The 17,739-nt window shown below is 32.6% G+C and overlaps 1 protein-coding gene across 2 annotated transcripts; it reads left to right on the top strand.

Annotated features, from left to right (window-relative positions):
- Positions 1-2,281: 2,281 nt before the first annotated feature.
- Positions 2,282-17,443, top strand: LOC113507001 (NADPH--cytochrome P450 reductase). 2 transcript variants are annotated; one of them, XM_026889857.1, is made up of 12 exons: positions 2,282-2,680; positions 11,357-11,543; positions 11,819-11,968; positions 12,987-13,111; positions 13,546-13,740; positions 13,996-14,123; positions 14,239-14,480; positions 14,576-14,773; positions 15,137-15,300; positions 15,401-15,575; positions 15,769-15,926; positions 16,038-17,443. In XM_026889857.1, exons 1-12 carry the CDS (start codon positions 2,484-2,486, stop codon positions 16,180-16,182), a joined length of 2,064 nt encoding a protein of 687 aa, XP_026745658.1. In that variant the 5' UTR covers positions 2,282-2,483; the 3' UTR covers positions 16,183-17,443. The 2 variants fall into 2 exon arrangements, with proteins under 2 accessions (XP_026745658.1, XP_026745659.1); XM_026889858.1 differs by lacking the exons at positions 2,282-2,680; positions 11,357-11,543; positions 11,819-11,968 and adding an exon at positions 12,382-12,909.
- Positions 17,444-17,739: the final 296 nt, after the last annotated feature.

Here is a 17,739-nt window from a genome sequence, read left to right as displayed (position 1 = left end):
TGTATCTGATTTACTATCAGAATATGTCAAAACTATGAAGTCGACTAGTTTTTGACGACAATACAAATAAGTTCATAAGGTCAACATTAACAAAACTTCATTTTAGACAAAGATATCTCATAAACTAATCGTAACACAGCAGAAGTTCTGTTGTGATTTGGAGCACATTTACACTGCAAGGGGTCCTGGGAAGTAGACGTCATTTATTTCGTTGGCAATAAACATTTAAATTAATGTAGATAGAGATTCTAATTTCTATGGGTAGATAAAGAAAGCATATTGCTTAATGCCCATAGTGATACTTTAGTTAACCGATCTTAGTATTTATAAAGGTTGTTGATGGGGTACAAAGGAAAAAAAGTAGATTTTGAAAGGCGACTTTGGTCAAAAGACAACCTACGGTATGTAACTACCTTTGCTGACAATATGGTTTCTACAAAAGCAATAAAATGCAGCGTGTTAACATGGTTATATGTAAATATTATTTAGTTACAAAGTTAGTAACTAAACTGCTATAATCTACTTGGTTAAAAAGACTTTCTTAACAGTAGGTAGCTAAGTAATTCGTTCGGTTTTACTAAACCTATTTATTATCATAGACTTCAAATTATTCAGTTTGATAGTAAGTATTACATGACATTAAATATGCTCATCCCTTATGTTGTTTTTATGATTAGGTAGTGAATAAACCAGTGAAAGAGATGAACTGTGCGCAAATCAAATCCTCAAAGTGAGTTTAGGTAGAGTTTAATTAATTTCTACGGTAAGTATTTTACGAAGGCCAATCAATCGAATTTCACGGAAAATTGTGAACTTTAAACTGAAAAAGCGGAAGCTTTGTTTTTAAAACATGCATAAAATTGTCAAACCTACTTATGCATTTATAAGGCCGGCCACACAATTATCATTATCATAAATATACATCATTGTCAGATTCGTAAATATTAGTTTACATTATTAAACACAAAACCTGCATTTTTAGGTGCTCTTATTGGCTTTTACCAATTTTAATTGGTTTTAAGCCGACCCCAACTTACTGGGGAAAAGGCCAAGACGATGATGAAAATGAATAGATTTTAAGAAATGAATACGAAAGTTTAGCTTCCCTTTCCTATGAGTACCTACATATTGATGCTATTTATGTGCCCTGCGAAGTAGCGGCTGAGTCCAACCAAATGACTCTAGAAATGAAATTGACTTCTTCTAGAAAGCTTATATTTAACTACTTATTAATGTGTATAAGTACATAATATACATTAATAAGAAGTAAATTTTTCTTTAACAATATCCCAATTCTCGATTTTTGTACGAAATTCAAATCTCTCGGTTCTATACTTAAATGATTCTAAATGTCTACTTATAGACAGTAACTTATATTATAGAGCAGAGAATAAAAAATGAAGGTAAGCACCAAAAATAAATGGGCTTTTCCTATTATAGTATTAACTTCCAATTATAGTATTAGCAAAATGCTTACGAGAATAGGAATAATTTTAAAACTTAGTCCAATTGTCGTTCATTCATCAGACATTGTAAAATACCAGAATCGGGGCCTTGTGGTATCAATGTCTTATTTAAAACAACCCACGTTTGCTGGAAACCTATTGCGTAACAAACATAGAAACAAGGAAAAAACTTCTTGTGACCGACTTCGCAATAAGGCCTTTTTGTCGTGTGTTGTCTTTTTACAGTGTTAAAAGCACTTATCAGGGACATAATGATTACCTATATGAAATAATAAATCAATAAAACATACATATCAATATTGGCATATATATTATTATGGTAACTTGAAGTTGCTTACGGACAAGATAATGCATTATTTTGAATAGGTAAGCAAATGGCGCAACGAATGCAAACTCGGTCGTCGACTTGCTTCAGCTTGAGTTACCTACCTACTTATGTCAACGTCACCACTTACGTGCCTATTACCTTTTATTCTGTAATCTACTGTCTCGGTATACCTAAAATAAGATTAACCATTAAGGATTATTTTATTTGACGCATCGGTTTGTTCTCGAAAAATTACAAGTTAGCAGATCATTGAGCAACAGAGTGAAGTCGCGTCCTAAGAAACACGTGGAGAGGAGTTGGTACCTCTCGCTCGTATAATATTAATCAAACACAGTGCTCACACTGCTCACGTACGATAGACACTTCGGCTTTATTCGTTTATATTCGTTTAAGCGTTCGTGTCGACTGTCGACGGACCGTGTCTGTTCTATCAGTGTCGACTATCGTTCTCTTTCTTTCGTTTCATCGCAATATTGCCTTCCAACTAGAACGAAATTAACCACACGTCACATGAAGTCACATCACTTTAGTGTCAGTGTAGTGTACATAGTGCTGTGAGGTGTGTGTCGCCGAATGTGACGATTAAAAAGTCCTCACGAAAAATAGCGTTTGTCAAGTGACCTTGTACTTCTCTCAACTAAGTGACTACCACGTAATTTTATATTGCGCAAAGACACATAACCTACAATATGTCAGACAACGCACAGGACGTCCTAAAGGATGCGGCGACCGGCGCCGCCGCCGCTGCTGCTGCAGGGGGATCATTATTTAGCACATTTGATATTGTTGTGCTAGTAATTTTATTAGGAGGCACTATTTGGTGGCTATATAACTCTAAGAAGGAAAATAAAAAAGATGAAATACTTCTTAGTAAATATTCAATTCAGTAAGTACCATGTTTATTCTTAAACCTGTTTTTGAGTCGAATAATTATTACTAGCAAGTATTCCACAAAATTTTACCACATCTACCGAGTTTGGAAGTACAAGCAGAAGAAGGAATTTCTATCTACGTAGTAAGTAGATACAAGGAATATTAATTATCATTAATAACTTACATAAATGTAATTGTGCACATAGTTATGACGTATTTACAACAACGGTCTTGTAAGCAGGTAGGTAGGTAACGTACGATTACGGTTTTACACCAGCAACTTTCATTATCATTTATATAAATAAACATTTGCGTAATTAGTTAAATTTATTCCTGGGTACTTACGTGACTTAACATATATTAATTGTTAAATAATTAATATATACAGTATGTAAATACGTTTGGATCGCGGGTTTACTTGAGAAATAAAAAAGGACAACTTTACACATTTAGTAAATTTAGGAAACGACTATAAATCATTCGAGTTAATCTCTACAATAAAGGACAACTTTAAAATATTATTATAGTTTATTTATAGTCTGACTTGGTATCAGCAGACAACACTTCATTCGTAATACTCAGATTTAAACACAACTGACAGACGACGACGCCAGACGCCTGTCAAACTTATGTCATTTGAGGGCTCGTAAAGAGAAATGTCAAAAACTTAGTTTTTCGTGCTTTTAAGGCCGGGAAACCAAGTTCTTTGAGGGTTGGTAACCCAACGTTATTTTTATTTGTAATTTCATTCCTTGTTTAAATAAAGGTTGATACATTACAAAATAAAATTCTATATTTCGTTTTAAAAAATCATCTTACTTGTTATCCTTGAATTGCAAGAAACTTCCTAGTTTTTTTTATGTAGACTAAGTTAAAATTAAGTTTAGTTGCTTAATTACATTTAAGTCAGAATCTTTGTTTAAGTTTTATAAGTTAGTAGATTTGTCTGTTTATGGAAAAATATAATTTGAAGATAAATCCATTAGGCAATAAGCAATTTCCTTGATATGTGTAGCATGAGAAATAGAAAAGTATACTGCCATACCTATAACTTGATTTTCTGCAAGAAAAGAGAAAAACAATCACTCAATTTATTTTATACATAGGTTAAGAAATTTCTCTGCTTCGCCAAGACCGTAATTGTGTTATTGCTGCTGAGCAGTGAGCACGGTCGCTAATAAAACTCATGGCAACAATAGTCATTGACCTTAGACACTTTCGGTATAGACAGGCTGTCGCGCTTTTATCACGTACGTAATAATATTATACCATTGATCAACGTGTGAGGCCTATCTGCCGTGACAATATTGAATACAGGTTTTATTTGAAATTTATGATACATGCATATGTACTTTTATACCATTGCCTCGATCCTGCACCAGTTGTATCCAAGTTGAACCACTTGAATCTAATATTACTTGGTAGATTTAACTTTGATCCAGCGGTCAGGGTCATTTCGACACTATTACGACGATGAATAACGACAAAAATATTACTGACATTGTATTGTTGAAGCAATCGGCATTTATGATATTGAATTTAAAATTAGTATACTTACCTACTTAATTCGTGCAAAAAAATGTTTTTTTTAATTTAGTAACAATCGATTAAAGTTTGAAAGTCATTTATTTTTAAACATGATGTAATACAACTGTTTTTATATCAGCTGCTTTTTTGCGGTGAACTTTGAACACAGATAAAAAATATAATACGCTTGGATAGTATTTTTTCTTAATACTAAAGGTATGTACTGTCTGTTATTAAATTACTTAGGCAGGTTAGCTTTGTACACGTATTATTGTTAGTTCTAAGTTAGGGATCGCTTGCTTAGTAAAATAAATGCTTAGGTACCGAGGAAACTATGGTTATTATAAAAATCCTTATCTTGTAGTTTCTGAATTATTAAACGATTTAAATTTATAGACGAATACCAATAAATGTGAAGTTTTATCCAATCACCGTGACTTTGATTTAATTAAATATTGTATTAGTCATTAATTCTTTATTGTTCTTACATCACCAAACTTGTTTTAACTTTTGTAAATAAACTTTAATCGCTTCCAACTCCTTCTGTGTAGAAATGGCGTATGTAACGTGCTTGATGTCGTATTACGCTATGAAGTCGACGATACAATTATGAGAAAAAAAACATTTTGTCAATGTCAAATTAGGTTCAGACCCTTGATGCCAGCATTAAAAATATGGGAATATAAATCTTGTCTTTTTGGCACTTTGAAATTAGTAGTGTTTTTCAAGGAGCAGTAAGGTCAGTATTTTTTGTAATAAAATTGTCTGTTATCAATCACTGCACATACTGACAACCGTGCATTTTATCTACACAATAATGTAAGCATGTGGTCAATAAACTTTATGAACAGGACGGTTATTTGACCAAGTTATTCAGTACCTACCTACACATACACTATAACCTACTATTCCATGATATGCTATTAATGACATCTAATTCCCCTGAAATTGAAAATGTGTTATATATAAACACTACTGAGTTTGAAGATTTTTGTGGGGGAATAATACCTAAACGGCACTTAAATAAAATATCTTAATAGTTTATCGTCTCCTTATGTCCGGATGTCCATTGTTGACGTCTTGCGCAACAGAACCGTCTCTAAACTAACATAAGTTAACACTCAATATTATTAAAAAAATTGCGCGAGTCCATGTCCTTAAATACAAACACGTTGGTTATTCAGTGCGGACAGTCTTTTATTTTATTTATTTTTTATAAGATGGTATGATACAACATTCAATAATTATATTGACATAGATATTGTAACAGTCACATTTTAATAGATAGGTATTGTAACAGTCTTGACGATTCACAGGAAGTATGTACGACGTAATCTTAAACGTATACAAAGTAGTGAAGTAATCATGCTCATACAATAATCTCTTACTTATCCTTATGATAACTGAATCTAATCATAAATGAGGTAGATAAAATAAGTTACTAATTACGTATAAACCATGCTTAAAACGAGTGCATGCTATGTTAAATACGGTCATTCATGTTTATGTAAGCACGTGTACGTATAACTTGTCTTAAGACACATAAGTGTTATTTTATCTCAGTCACATTTATTACACTCATCGTGACAAACTATTTATTGTATAGGACGCGTAGTATCATTATACTAATAATGAAAAACGTCAAAACATTGTATTTAATAGCATAATATCTAATAAGCAAAAGGAGTACTAAACTCATTGAAAACCGATAAGCTCAAAAATATACTTCAGAATATACCGATCTAGGTGAAACAAGTTTTTATAAACAAAATAATGTTGGCATTTATTTATTTAAGTGTTCGCAGCAAATTCCAAAACTATTATAATTATATTTCGACATTCACAATGTTATCTCTACGATCCTCAAATAGGCGGAGATAAGTACGTGCTTACCGTATAATCAAAACTCATTAGACGGGTACTTCCTACATGTCGTGTAAATAGCGGTCTTCTAAAGCATGATTTACATCAGGAAGAGTTTTTATTTTGTTTGTGCACGATCTGTATACGTTTTATTCACGTAGGTAATAAAGTTAAAATGTATCGTTAAGTTACTGTATCATTTAACTTATCCTAATAGAGATTTATCTGGTAATTGTGGATAAAATAATATCCTTATAGTAGTAATAACCGTGTAGTATGTAACACATACTGTATGTGTTACATACTACACGGTGTAATGTGTATGACAACATAAACGAGGTTCAAGTTGATTACAATATTTACAATCATTATTATAAATACGCTTAACGTATATTATTGATTACGACTACATCAGTTTTCTCTAGATATATGTATATATATAAATACTTTCTCCGAGATTTTGTTGAAATGATTATCTTATGCTGCCATAAACAGTACGAGTGATTCAATCTGTATGACGTCTTAATATTCGGCTATCATTCACATATTTCAGATTCAAGTCCTATTACACCGCGTTTGCACGAGTCTGGTGCATGCAACCCACAGTCCTATACACTATCATTATTTACTGGATAAATAGAGAACAATAACTCAAACGATGACTAGCAGAACTATTCTGTTTTATAGGTACTTTGATGAAACACGAGTCATCATGCTTATAAGGGTATTGCTAAGTGCCGATTATTATCATGTTGCGGCTACAATTCTACTTATCTCTGCCAACTAAGTTAAAAGAAAAATAGCTACTTTATAACCCTCGTGTGAACACCCTACAGCAGCAACATTATTATGGTTATAAAAGAATATTCAAAAACCGTGATGTACCGCGGTCGCAACTCGCAAGTGACGTCGCGGCATTGAACCTCCCTAATCACTAATGTAAACGAGACCTAAGTCCTCATATTTACTATAAGTTTTTATTTTATAAATCTGAATCTACTTCATACAAGCATAACAAATATACTAGGTACTAAACTTTTAAACAACTTAGGAAAAGTAGCAGCTGCCGTCCAGACTATATTATTAACGTTAAACGTACATACACGAGATGTTTATTTATCTGTGTAACTCCTTTAATGTTACGCCTCAAGTAACATAATGCCTAGTTACACACAAGTTCCAGAACATAAAACTTATGTCAGAAGTAACTATTAAACTACTATCTCAAAGATCAATTGGCAGTTGCTACATGTCATCGCATATGAAATCATCGTAATAATAGAATTGTATCTTATAAAGTCAGTGATAAGTGCGTATCTACTTACTTTGTTGCTTCCTTGTACGAAGTAATCGAAGTACCCGGATAGAAATACATTAATATATGTTTTTACATAAATAACAAATTTATCATAACCCGTACCGTATCATGTTTTGATAGCATCAGGCAGGTGAATAAAGCGTGGACGATATGACTTTTGATACTATGTATGAGTCTTATGAATACGGCTTAGTCGTTTGTTCTTTGTCGTGTATAATTAATATCGCTGTGTTTAAGTAGATAACATCTAACTATTATAAAAGTCACACTGTACTGTGGACAGCCAGTCAGCTGATTCGAGTAGCTAGCCAAAGTAAAGTAAAAAGCTAAGAATCGTGGCCTCCCCGCACTACTTCTCTACAAATTTAAGAAACAACCACATTCGTAGTGTCGAATTGTGGATTGTTTCTTAAGTTCGCAAACCTAGGTTGTTTCGGACTTCTGTGAAAAAATAGAAAATAGTTAACAGACGGTAAGGTTATTCTATTCCAGATATTTTGGAAGGGATACCTGAACCGAGCCCCCAATTCCACTATTTACAATGGCCGATGAATGTATGGAAATTGGATTAAATTTGATGCTATTCGTATTCTTCTAGCAGAAAAAGTCATTAAAATCCAATTTCCATTTGAACTATCAATGGCCGATGAATGAAAATTCATCTTATATTTGCTGTGATTTGGTGCCATATAAATTTCATCAAGTTTAGTTTTTTTTTTATTTGATGTCCTTTTTTTATTTTTCCTGTTATAACAATATGCATAGGTACTAAAACTAATCGGTAGCAATTGCCTACGTCACGAAATTCCATTATCCTATTTGATTAGGTACTTGAGCACTTTTCACAATTTTTTTTTACTCAAGAACAATAATATTAAAATTACTGTGAACTTTTTCGCACTTTGTTCTGACCTTGCACGGTCACATACAAGAATCATATTGAAACATATTATTAGGTACCTATGCGTGTTTCATGTATTGAGGCGATATGATACGCCGACAATTGTTTGCGTCATAATTGTATCTAAATAGGTAACAACCTATTTCGATTATTATGCAATTATACCAATAATACCTGCTTTAAAAAAGTACTCTTAATTGGTTTGTACGCGGTATTTTATCTTTAGTTCTAACATCGCAATGTTAAATAAGTTTTTTTTCATTCCTTCCAGTACTTTGCCAAGCCTTTTTATTCAAATAATAAAATTGATCGTTAAATATTTATTTGGAAGGCTGTACCAGAACAAAGTCATACTTGACAAAATGTCATTGATGTTCTCCAGACATTTCGTAAAATTCCGGTGTTCTAAATCGTAAACCGAAAGTTGTAGCAATTTGCCGACTTCATCTGATGTTGTTAAGCAGAGTGTTTATGCAGCTTTGTCACAGTAATACTATTACACTGGCTTTGTTGCTGATTGTACAACCCATTGTTTAAAATGCAGACGGCCAATAGTTTATAGGTAATAAATATTTATTATTGCAATTATACATTTTCGTAATTACTCTTTGTATTTTTTTAACATTAAATCTTGTCAAAGATAAAAAATAAATACCGCGCAAATTACATCAGCAGTTTGATAACAATAACCTCGAAACGCTACGTAACTGTTTAAAGTCAGATGATGCTTGATGAGAGAGGTGCACACTATAATAAGTGAAAATTGAGTACTTACCTATCTCTATAATTAGAATTACATACCCTCACTGCTAGACTTAAAGTTCACATATCATGAACTTGTCTACTAAGATTTTTGCTTAGACATTATTCAGTTAATAGGTATCTCACCTGATGCCTCAGAGCACGTCTCAAGGCCGACGTTGCTGTTAGTTTTCCGCTAAACACATTTACATCTGTAATCCTAGCAGTTATACAATATGAAGGAACTACAGCTTTGTTTACATCACATAACAAGTTAAATATTTAGTAGGCAAACTTGATATACGGTATGTTAGGTGTCATGATCTGCGTTTTTCATTACCTAGGTACCTATTTATACCGAGCTGATTGGAATTTTTAATTGTATGCACCTATCCTATTAAAGTAAAATAGACAAGTAGGTAAGTAAATAATAAAATTAAAAAAAAATCATCCTTATTTTATTATGATTCACATGTAGGTATATATCTTATCGTTCTGTAAAGGTTGATCAGCAAATGAATTATCTAAAGTAAGTAGATATCTAAAAACGATCAATTATACCTACCCAGACGTGGAAAATGGGTAATCTTAATCTTTACATTTTAGTGCCTCGAACTTTCGATTGGCGCTTGTACTCTTGACTTTGACCCTGATCGGTCAATAATTGTAGCGATTAGTGTACGACCATACGAGTACCTAGAATATTCTTTACTACATGCACCTGCGGCACGAGATACATAAAAATGTTACCAGTAAGTTTCTCATTGGTTTAGGTGGAGGAAGTTAGGTTATCCTAGATAATACGAGAACGCTATTTCTGGTATTTTTAGAACCTCTGCCCTCTGTAATAGGTATGTTAAATGCTCTGTTTATGCAATTTTGCACCATATAGGTATGAACATGTACGAAACTCATTATTCGTGAATGCCAAGATGATAAGAATGTCCGTTAATTACTAATAATGTAAACCAAAGGGAATATCTCTAAATTGTTTACCCATTATTCGTATCATACTGATAAGCAACTAGTTATAGTTATGAAATGAGGTGGCCATTAAGTTTTCGTTTTACTTTATCTGTCAAAACATTTTTATATTATGTAGATAACTTCGTACAGTACTAAATATAACTTTTACTCATTCTTTAACAATACAAGATAACACTAAACAAATATGAACAAAGGCAGCGTTGCCATAATTATTATCTCAATAACATTTAAGCGGTAACGCATATGTACCTACTTACTTACTTTATTCATTCAAGTTTGCAATATGGCGACAAGAGGAACAAGTATGGTCGGTCCCTGACATGGATAAGTCAGATGTTTGTATTGGTTAGAAATACTCTTAAGCATAAGTGCGAAATTAAGTATGATACACGATGACGATTGTAATATACAAGTATCGACTGTACACATTTTATTTTTATGGCGTACCTAGACGTAAATTGGTTTGTAAGTGTGACGTCCAACCAGGGCCCCGATTCTGCTATTTACAATGACCGATGGCGATGACTGAATGGAAATTAGATTAAATTTGAAACTATTCCTATTTTTTTGGGCATTTTGCCAACATAATAATTAAAAAACTCATTGTATTGACCTTGAGTGTTTCGCCCCGTACTGAATTTCCAATTATTGTGTAGAAAAAAATCTTAAGAAGATACGAAAAGTATCGTTTTAAAATAAGCTTTTCATTCATTCATCGGCCATTGTAAATAGCAGAATTGGTACCTAGTCACAGTCCATGGCAGCGCAATAATGTTTAACGAGTTAGAATAAAACACATATTCCATACTGTAAGGCGAATGAAATATACTGAAGTCATTAAAAATGTTAGCAGGTTTAAGACTCTATGTTTTTTTTATATTTAAATACTCTATCACTAAGGAGATTGTATTGTTGCAGAAATTGACGTCAATTTGACGTTTACTTAGTCATTTTAAAATGTTCTCTGATTAAAAACTAATAAGAGATACACGAAATGTATAGGTACCTTTATTTCGGGTGTCAATAAAAGTTATTCAATTATTAATAGACAATAAAACTGGACATATATTTAATAGTTTGAGCCGTAGGGTAACGGCCCCAATTCTGATTTCTACAATGTTTTGAGTAATTGATTATTTTGACACTATTCGTATTATCCAAAGCATTTTGCCAACTATAATAAAATTGGAGATCAACTCTAAGCCAAAAAAAGTGTAAAGGTGCCCAGCATACTGACATATCCTGTAACGCTTTATTATCCAGTAGTTTCATAGAAAAAATATTTAAAATATAATGTTAACTGTATTTTGTAATCCCTTCTTCAAAAATTAATACTACATTTTTTTTTGTAGGGCTGCCGGATCAATCCAGGTTACAGAGAATTCGTTCATCAATAAGTTAAAATCATCTGGCAGAAGTTTAGTGGTCTTCTATGGGTCGCAAACAGGAACTGGGGAGGAGTTTGCTGGTCGTCTTGCCAAAGAGGGTATACGGTATAGGATGAAGGGCATGGTTGCCGACCCCGAAGAATGCGATATGGTAAAATAAAAGTTAATAATAATGTATCATGCTCTGTAAATTTTACCCACTCTGGTTACAATTTTTCGAACGCTGTCGCTGTAAAAATTGCTCAAATGATATGTATTGAAATAACAAGTCAAAGTCTCGTCACTTGTAAAAAACAAATTTTATTCAAAATATTTTAAAGTTTTGTGTTTAAATGTCAAGTAATATATCTAAACCCTCATTTTTGTTAATCGATGTACTTACCACCCTTTTTTTTGTTATTAACATCTGTTTTATACAATTTTTAGGAAGAACTCGTCAAACTTAAAGAAATTCCGAATTCTTTAGCTGTGTTCTGTATGGCAACATATGGAGAAGGTGATCCCACAGATAATTCTATGGAATTCTACGAATGGGTGAAGAACGGGGATCCCGATTTAACTGGGTTAAACTACGCTGTAAGTATATTTAAAAAAATGTAAACAGAGTCATCAATAATTACGCATTTAAAAAAAGTCTTAACAGATATCTGTATTGTAGAATATTACCACCATTTTGGTTACAAGCAACACTGACAACGAAGTAATCAGTACAAACACGATAGCCTTTTAATAATAAATTTTATTACGATGGCCAGATAATAAGATATAATTTATTTTTTGTTCGAATGCTATTGCAATATTGGAATTAGTTATGAGCCAAAAGGCTAATATGTAATTACTAAACTAGCGTTCTATCATGCTAAGATAACATGGCAAGAAAAGACAAGATATATGTCAAAACTGCGATTTAGCTGTCAAGTCAGTCATGTCACGATAATTCAGTCAAAGTCAATGTGTTTCATTTAAAAATTTGAAATTGATGTTTTGAATTTTCCAATCTGAATGTCAAAACAAATTAAAGACAAAGTACAAAATCCAAAAACACATACTGCACATTATAGTCTAATGTGTTACCACGGAACTTTAACCCGTTTGTGTTTTTACGCTGTTTATATGTTTAAAAGGTTTTTTACGTAAATAACCTAAATGTTTATAGGTATTATTACTGTTTGTTTAAATATTATTGTATAATGCAATACAAAGATATATTTATGAATCAGTTTTTAAATTACGTGTTCATGTCCAAAATAATTAATGATAAACTTTCTTAAGAAGTAAATATAATCAGCAGCCTAAACAATATTTGAAAGAAAATAAATAAAAAATGAACTATAAAATTATGTAACATCGAACGATTTTGTTATATTAGTGACGGTGTTTGCGGAAAATTTATGTCTTTATACCTATAGGAACGAATTTCAAATCATTGAATAAATATGAATTTGTTTGTAAATATACCTAGACTTCTTGGCTATCGAAGAATATTAGTATCGTCTGTGCAGACATTACGTTGCATGGTAATCTATGATTTAACTTCTTTTAAAATATTGTTTGATTTGTCATGTGTTATTAAAAATGACCTTGTTATTTTCAGGTATTTGGTCTTGGCAACAAAACATATGAGCATTATAATGCAGTGGCAATATATCTAGACAAGCGCCTTCAAGAGCTTGGTGCTACGCAAGTTTATGAACTTGGTCTAGGAGATGATGATGCAAAGTAGGACATTTTTGTTTTTTTTTTGTGTTAGGATAGAAAACCTCCAACATTTTGTAATTTTTAGTCATTTGCTTGATATTTTAACTTCTGCCATTATAGGTCCTTCTACCTAACTTTTATTTTTGACTAGCTGTTGTCCGCAACTTCGTCCGCGTGGTTAGATTTAATTTTTTCTTCGCTCCTATTAGTCGCAGCGTGATGGTATATAGCCTAAAACCTTCCTCGATGAATGGTCTATTCAACACAAAAATAAATTTGAACCAGTAGTTCCTGAGATTAGCGCGTTCAAACAAACAAAGAATCAAACAAACTCTTCAGCTTTATATATTAGTATAGATTCAATTATTTTTTTAATAAAAAAAGTGGCTTTTACACACAATTATTTTCTATACGTTTTTTTAACACCAATTAAAAATAAATTAATTTACTTGTAGCATTGAAGATGATTTTATTACATGGAAGGAAAAGTTTTGGCCTGCAGTATGTGAGAAATTCAACATTGAGAGCACCGGTGAAGAGGAACTAACACGCCAGTTCCACCTTGTGACTCATGCTCCAGATGAAATTCTGCCTACCAATGTATTCACTGGTGAAATTGCAAGGTTACATTCCTTGCAAGTACAGAGACCGTTAGTATATTTGTTATGATATGGTATATTTGTGTGATATCCCTGCTATACATGCCAAAGAACAACTTTCCTTAACAAGGTAATGTTTCAATGGAAAAAAAATGAAATGAAAAAAGATCTCTCTTACACATTTTAGTTTGGTGATTGCAATTAATGTAAGACATTTGTATAGAAGCAGAAGTATGTTTTAATATCATATAGATATCACTTTGTATAATATAGATTAAGTACTAATCATTTTCTTTTCATTCCCAGGCCTTATGATGCTAAGAATCCGTTCTTAGCTCAGATTACAGTCAACAGAGAATTACACAAAGGTGGAGATAGGTCTTGCATTCATGTGGAACTTGACATTTCAGACTCTAAAATGCGATATGAAGCAGGTGAATATGCTGACTTAATTAATTTTACTTCTACTCAAGATAACAAGATACCTAGCATTATAATTTATTGTTCGTAAATTAAACTTATTCTCATTTATGTGTAAATTGTTAACAGGTGATCATGTTGCTGTATATCCAATCAATGACACCAATTTGGTAGAACGCCTTGGCCAGTTAACAAATGCTAATCTTGATGAAATATTCTCGCTCGTAAACACTGACCAAGAGAGCAGCAAGAAACATCCATTTCCTTGCCCAACATCTTATCGTACTGCACTTTCGCACTATGTGGAGATTACTGCGTTACCTCGCACTCACATCCTAAGGGAATTGGTGGAATACTGTTCTGAGGAAGAAGTAAGATCACTTTTTGTAGACTTAGTAAAAATACAACAATGTAAAAAAAAGGAATGTTATAATGTTAAACAATATTTTTACTTAAAAACTTTCAGGATAAGAAAAAATTAATGCTTATGGCAACCAATTCACAAGAAGGCAAGGCAATGTACCAGTCATTTATTGTAGAGGCTTGCAGAAACATAGTGCATATTTTAGAGGATGTGCCATCATGCAAACCACCACTTGACCATTTGTGTGAATTATTGCCTCGTCTGCAACCAAGATATTATTCTATTTCTTCTAGTCCGAAGGTTCGTTAATTAAGTTATTTTCTAATTACCTTATTTGATTTATTATTAAATGATGTAACGGTTTACTCACGCGTATTTATCGGGGTAGCCCGACTAGTTTCGGACCCAACCGGAGTCCTTAATCATGAGCAGACGCGGCGGGATCGCGAGTCGAACCGGCTACCCCGATAAATACGCGTGAGTAAACCGTTACATCATTTAATAATGAATCAGTCTCACAATACTTACCTATTTGATTTATCAATTTTCTCAATGTACTCAAATAGACTAGAATGTCTTGTTGTCAACTTCTTTAGACTTTAGACTAAAAACTAAAAATAAAGTGGAGAAAATCTTTTAAATAAATATCAAAAAATATTCTAGCTGTATCCTGAGACAGTACATATCACTGCAGTAGTTGTTCAGTACAAGACACCTACTGGTCGTTTGAACAAGGGTGTTACGACTACTTGGCTGGCAGATAACAAACCGGAGCCTGGCAAACCTCTGCCGCGTGTTCCCGTTTTCATCAGGAAGTCTCAATTCAGGTAACAAAATGAAATTACGTAATAAAAAATACACATTATGCTAATGAACATTATGCAGAACTATGAATATTTATTATGCTGAATATTTGTTTATGTATAGGCTGCCTCTGCAATCCCAAACTCCAATTATAATGGTAGGCCCAGGCACAGGGCTAGCTCCCTTCCGAGGATTCTTACAAGAACGCGCTCATGCACGTGCTAATGGCAAAGAAGTTGGCGACAACATTCTGTACTTCGGATGCAGGCACCGCGACCAAGACTACATTTACCAAGACGTAAGACCCATTTGTGTGTAATATACTTGTTGAGATGCGTAATTATACTTTAATATAAAAGATCCGCCATTTTTCATACTGATGTTTTAAAACAATAAAGTTGTTGCGAAGCCTACAATACATGGAAGCCAACAATAAGCGGAATGGTTAGGAATCAAAAACTAACAGCAAAATGCATTTATTTATATTTTAGGAACTTGAAAAATATGAAGGAAACGGCGATGTGAAACTAAACCTTGCGTTCTCTCGCGACCAGAAGGAGAAAATTTATGTGACACATTTATTAGAAAAGCGCATGGATGAACTATGGGACGTCATTGGTAATCGTAACGGACACTTCTACATCTGCGGGTAAGGTTCTTTTTTATTTTAATAAATCTTTGTAAACGTAAATTTAAGTATAATCCTTATTTGGTTAATAGCTTGTTTATAGGATTATATCAACATGATAACTGTTTTCAGTGACGCCAAGAACATGGCTGTTGATGTGAGAAATATCGTTCTGAGAGCCATTCAAGAGAAGGGTGGTCGTTCGGAATCGGAAGCCGTTCAGTTTATCAAAAAACTTGAGTCCATGAAGAAATATTCTGCTGATGTATGGAGTTAAAATCATTGCCTACAATATTAGTAGTCGAATTTGTGAAATTGTAGACAATTTTCTGTTATGACTTGTCAAAGTAATGGTGATTATGTTATATTATTAATAGATTGTGATATTTTTCGCACTGTTAGGCGCAAACGGTTTAGTTTGGACCTCTACATCTAACAAAAATATTAAAGAAACAGAAAGTCAAACTCTTAAAGCAAACTCTACTATAAACAAGGAAGTATTAAAATAATAATACAACAAAACAATTCAAATGTCATACATTACGTTTAATAATTTCAGAATATAATTATAGTAATAACTATAAAATATTGTATATGTTCATAAAAATTTCGTAAGATAAATAATTTACATTGACGCGTAACAGAATCTTCTGAAGTGTGAGAAAAGATCAAACCTTTTTTCTGCAGCATCTGTATTTTGTATGATCGGTGACTTGCCAGTGTCAATTTGCAGTTTACTCGACGATTTAATCATATTTTCTTCTAAGGTTCTCTTATCGGCCCTTAGGTTTAAATAGTCTTTTTTACCATTTCTTTTGTCGTCGCTTAAGGCAATAACTGAATTAAGAATCACGCAAATTCAACTGTCTAAGTAGGATAAACTGTATCAATGAAGCATTGATGGCATTGATGCTATTTGTATGATAGACGTGTAAACTCTGTTCTGCGGCAATGTATATACTTTACAGATACTTCTAATGCCTGAGATATGAGCATTTTAATAAAATAACGTGACTATTCTTAAAACAATTGAAAATGAATAATTAATTAACAGTCAGACAGGTATGTATTTTTTATAATCAGCTGAACTAATTTATAACCAAAAATCTACCTAAATATGAAGTATATGTATAACACATATTGAGAAATATGAACATTCCACGAAACCCGAATCGAAGTTATACATGTTTTCAGTTTGCTACTTTATAACTTAATAATTTATCCTGACAGTTATCCGTCTGGGTGTCCATCTACGTAAAAGCAGAAACTATGTGTTTCATTATTTCTTTTTATCACTGTAATGGTACAAAATGTTTATATCAACACATTGACCTTCACTATGCTTAGTTTCTACATATACCTACTATTTATTTTAGGAAATTATCGATGTAGGAAGTACTACTTTATTTAATTGACGATCAGGGTTATTCTGTGCATTAAGTCATAACTGGGCTCTTTATTTTTTTTCCAACACTTACTTTGTAATTGCCGATAGTGTGTTATTTCAACACTTGTTAATCAGTGCGAGATAATTTTAAGTATAATTTGACTGTATTCGCACCAAAAATATTTTGATTCTTCGCCATTTAAAGATGAGAAGTCTTCCTGGCTACATATTTATGTAAAGGTTGTACTTGAACAATTATTATTGATTAAAATATACGATTTTAATGTAAATCCCCTTAGACCTAAGGTTATTTGGATTTGTCGATCCCCGGACCACAGGTACGGTCTGTATACATCGTGTAAATGTTTTTTTATGGATATCTGTAAGTAACAGCTGTTGTTTAATTTTGCAAATATATGAATTGTTGACATTTTATATATTATGTGG

This window comes from Trichoplusia ni, unplaced genomic scaffold (genome assembly GCF_003590095.1).
Source record: "Trichoplusia ni isolate ovarian cell line Hi5 unplaced genomic scaffold, tn1 tig00000182, whole genome shotgun sequence".
Classification (NCBI taxonomy): domain Eukaryota; kingdom Metazoa; phylum Arthropoda; class Insecta; order Lepidoptera; family Noctuidae; genus Trichoplusia; species Trichoplusia ni.
The sequence above is the reverse complement of the archived record's forward strand: the minus strand, read 5'-3'. Positions and strand labels throughout refer to the sequence as shown.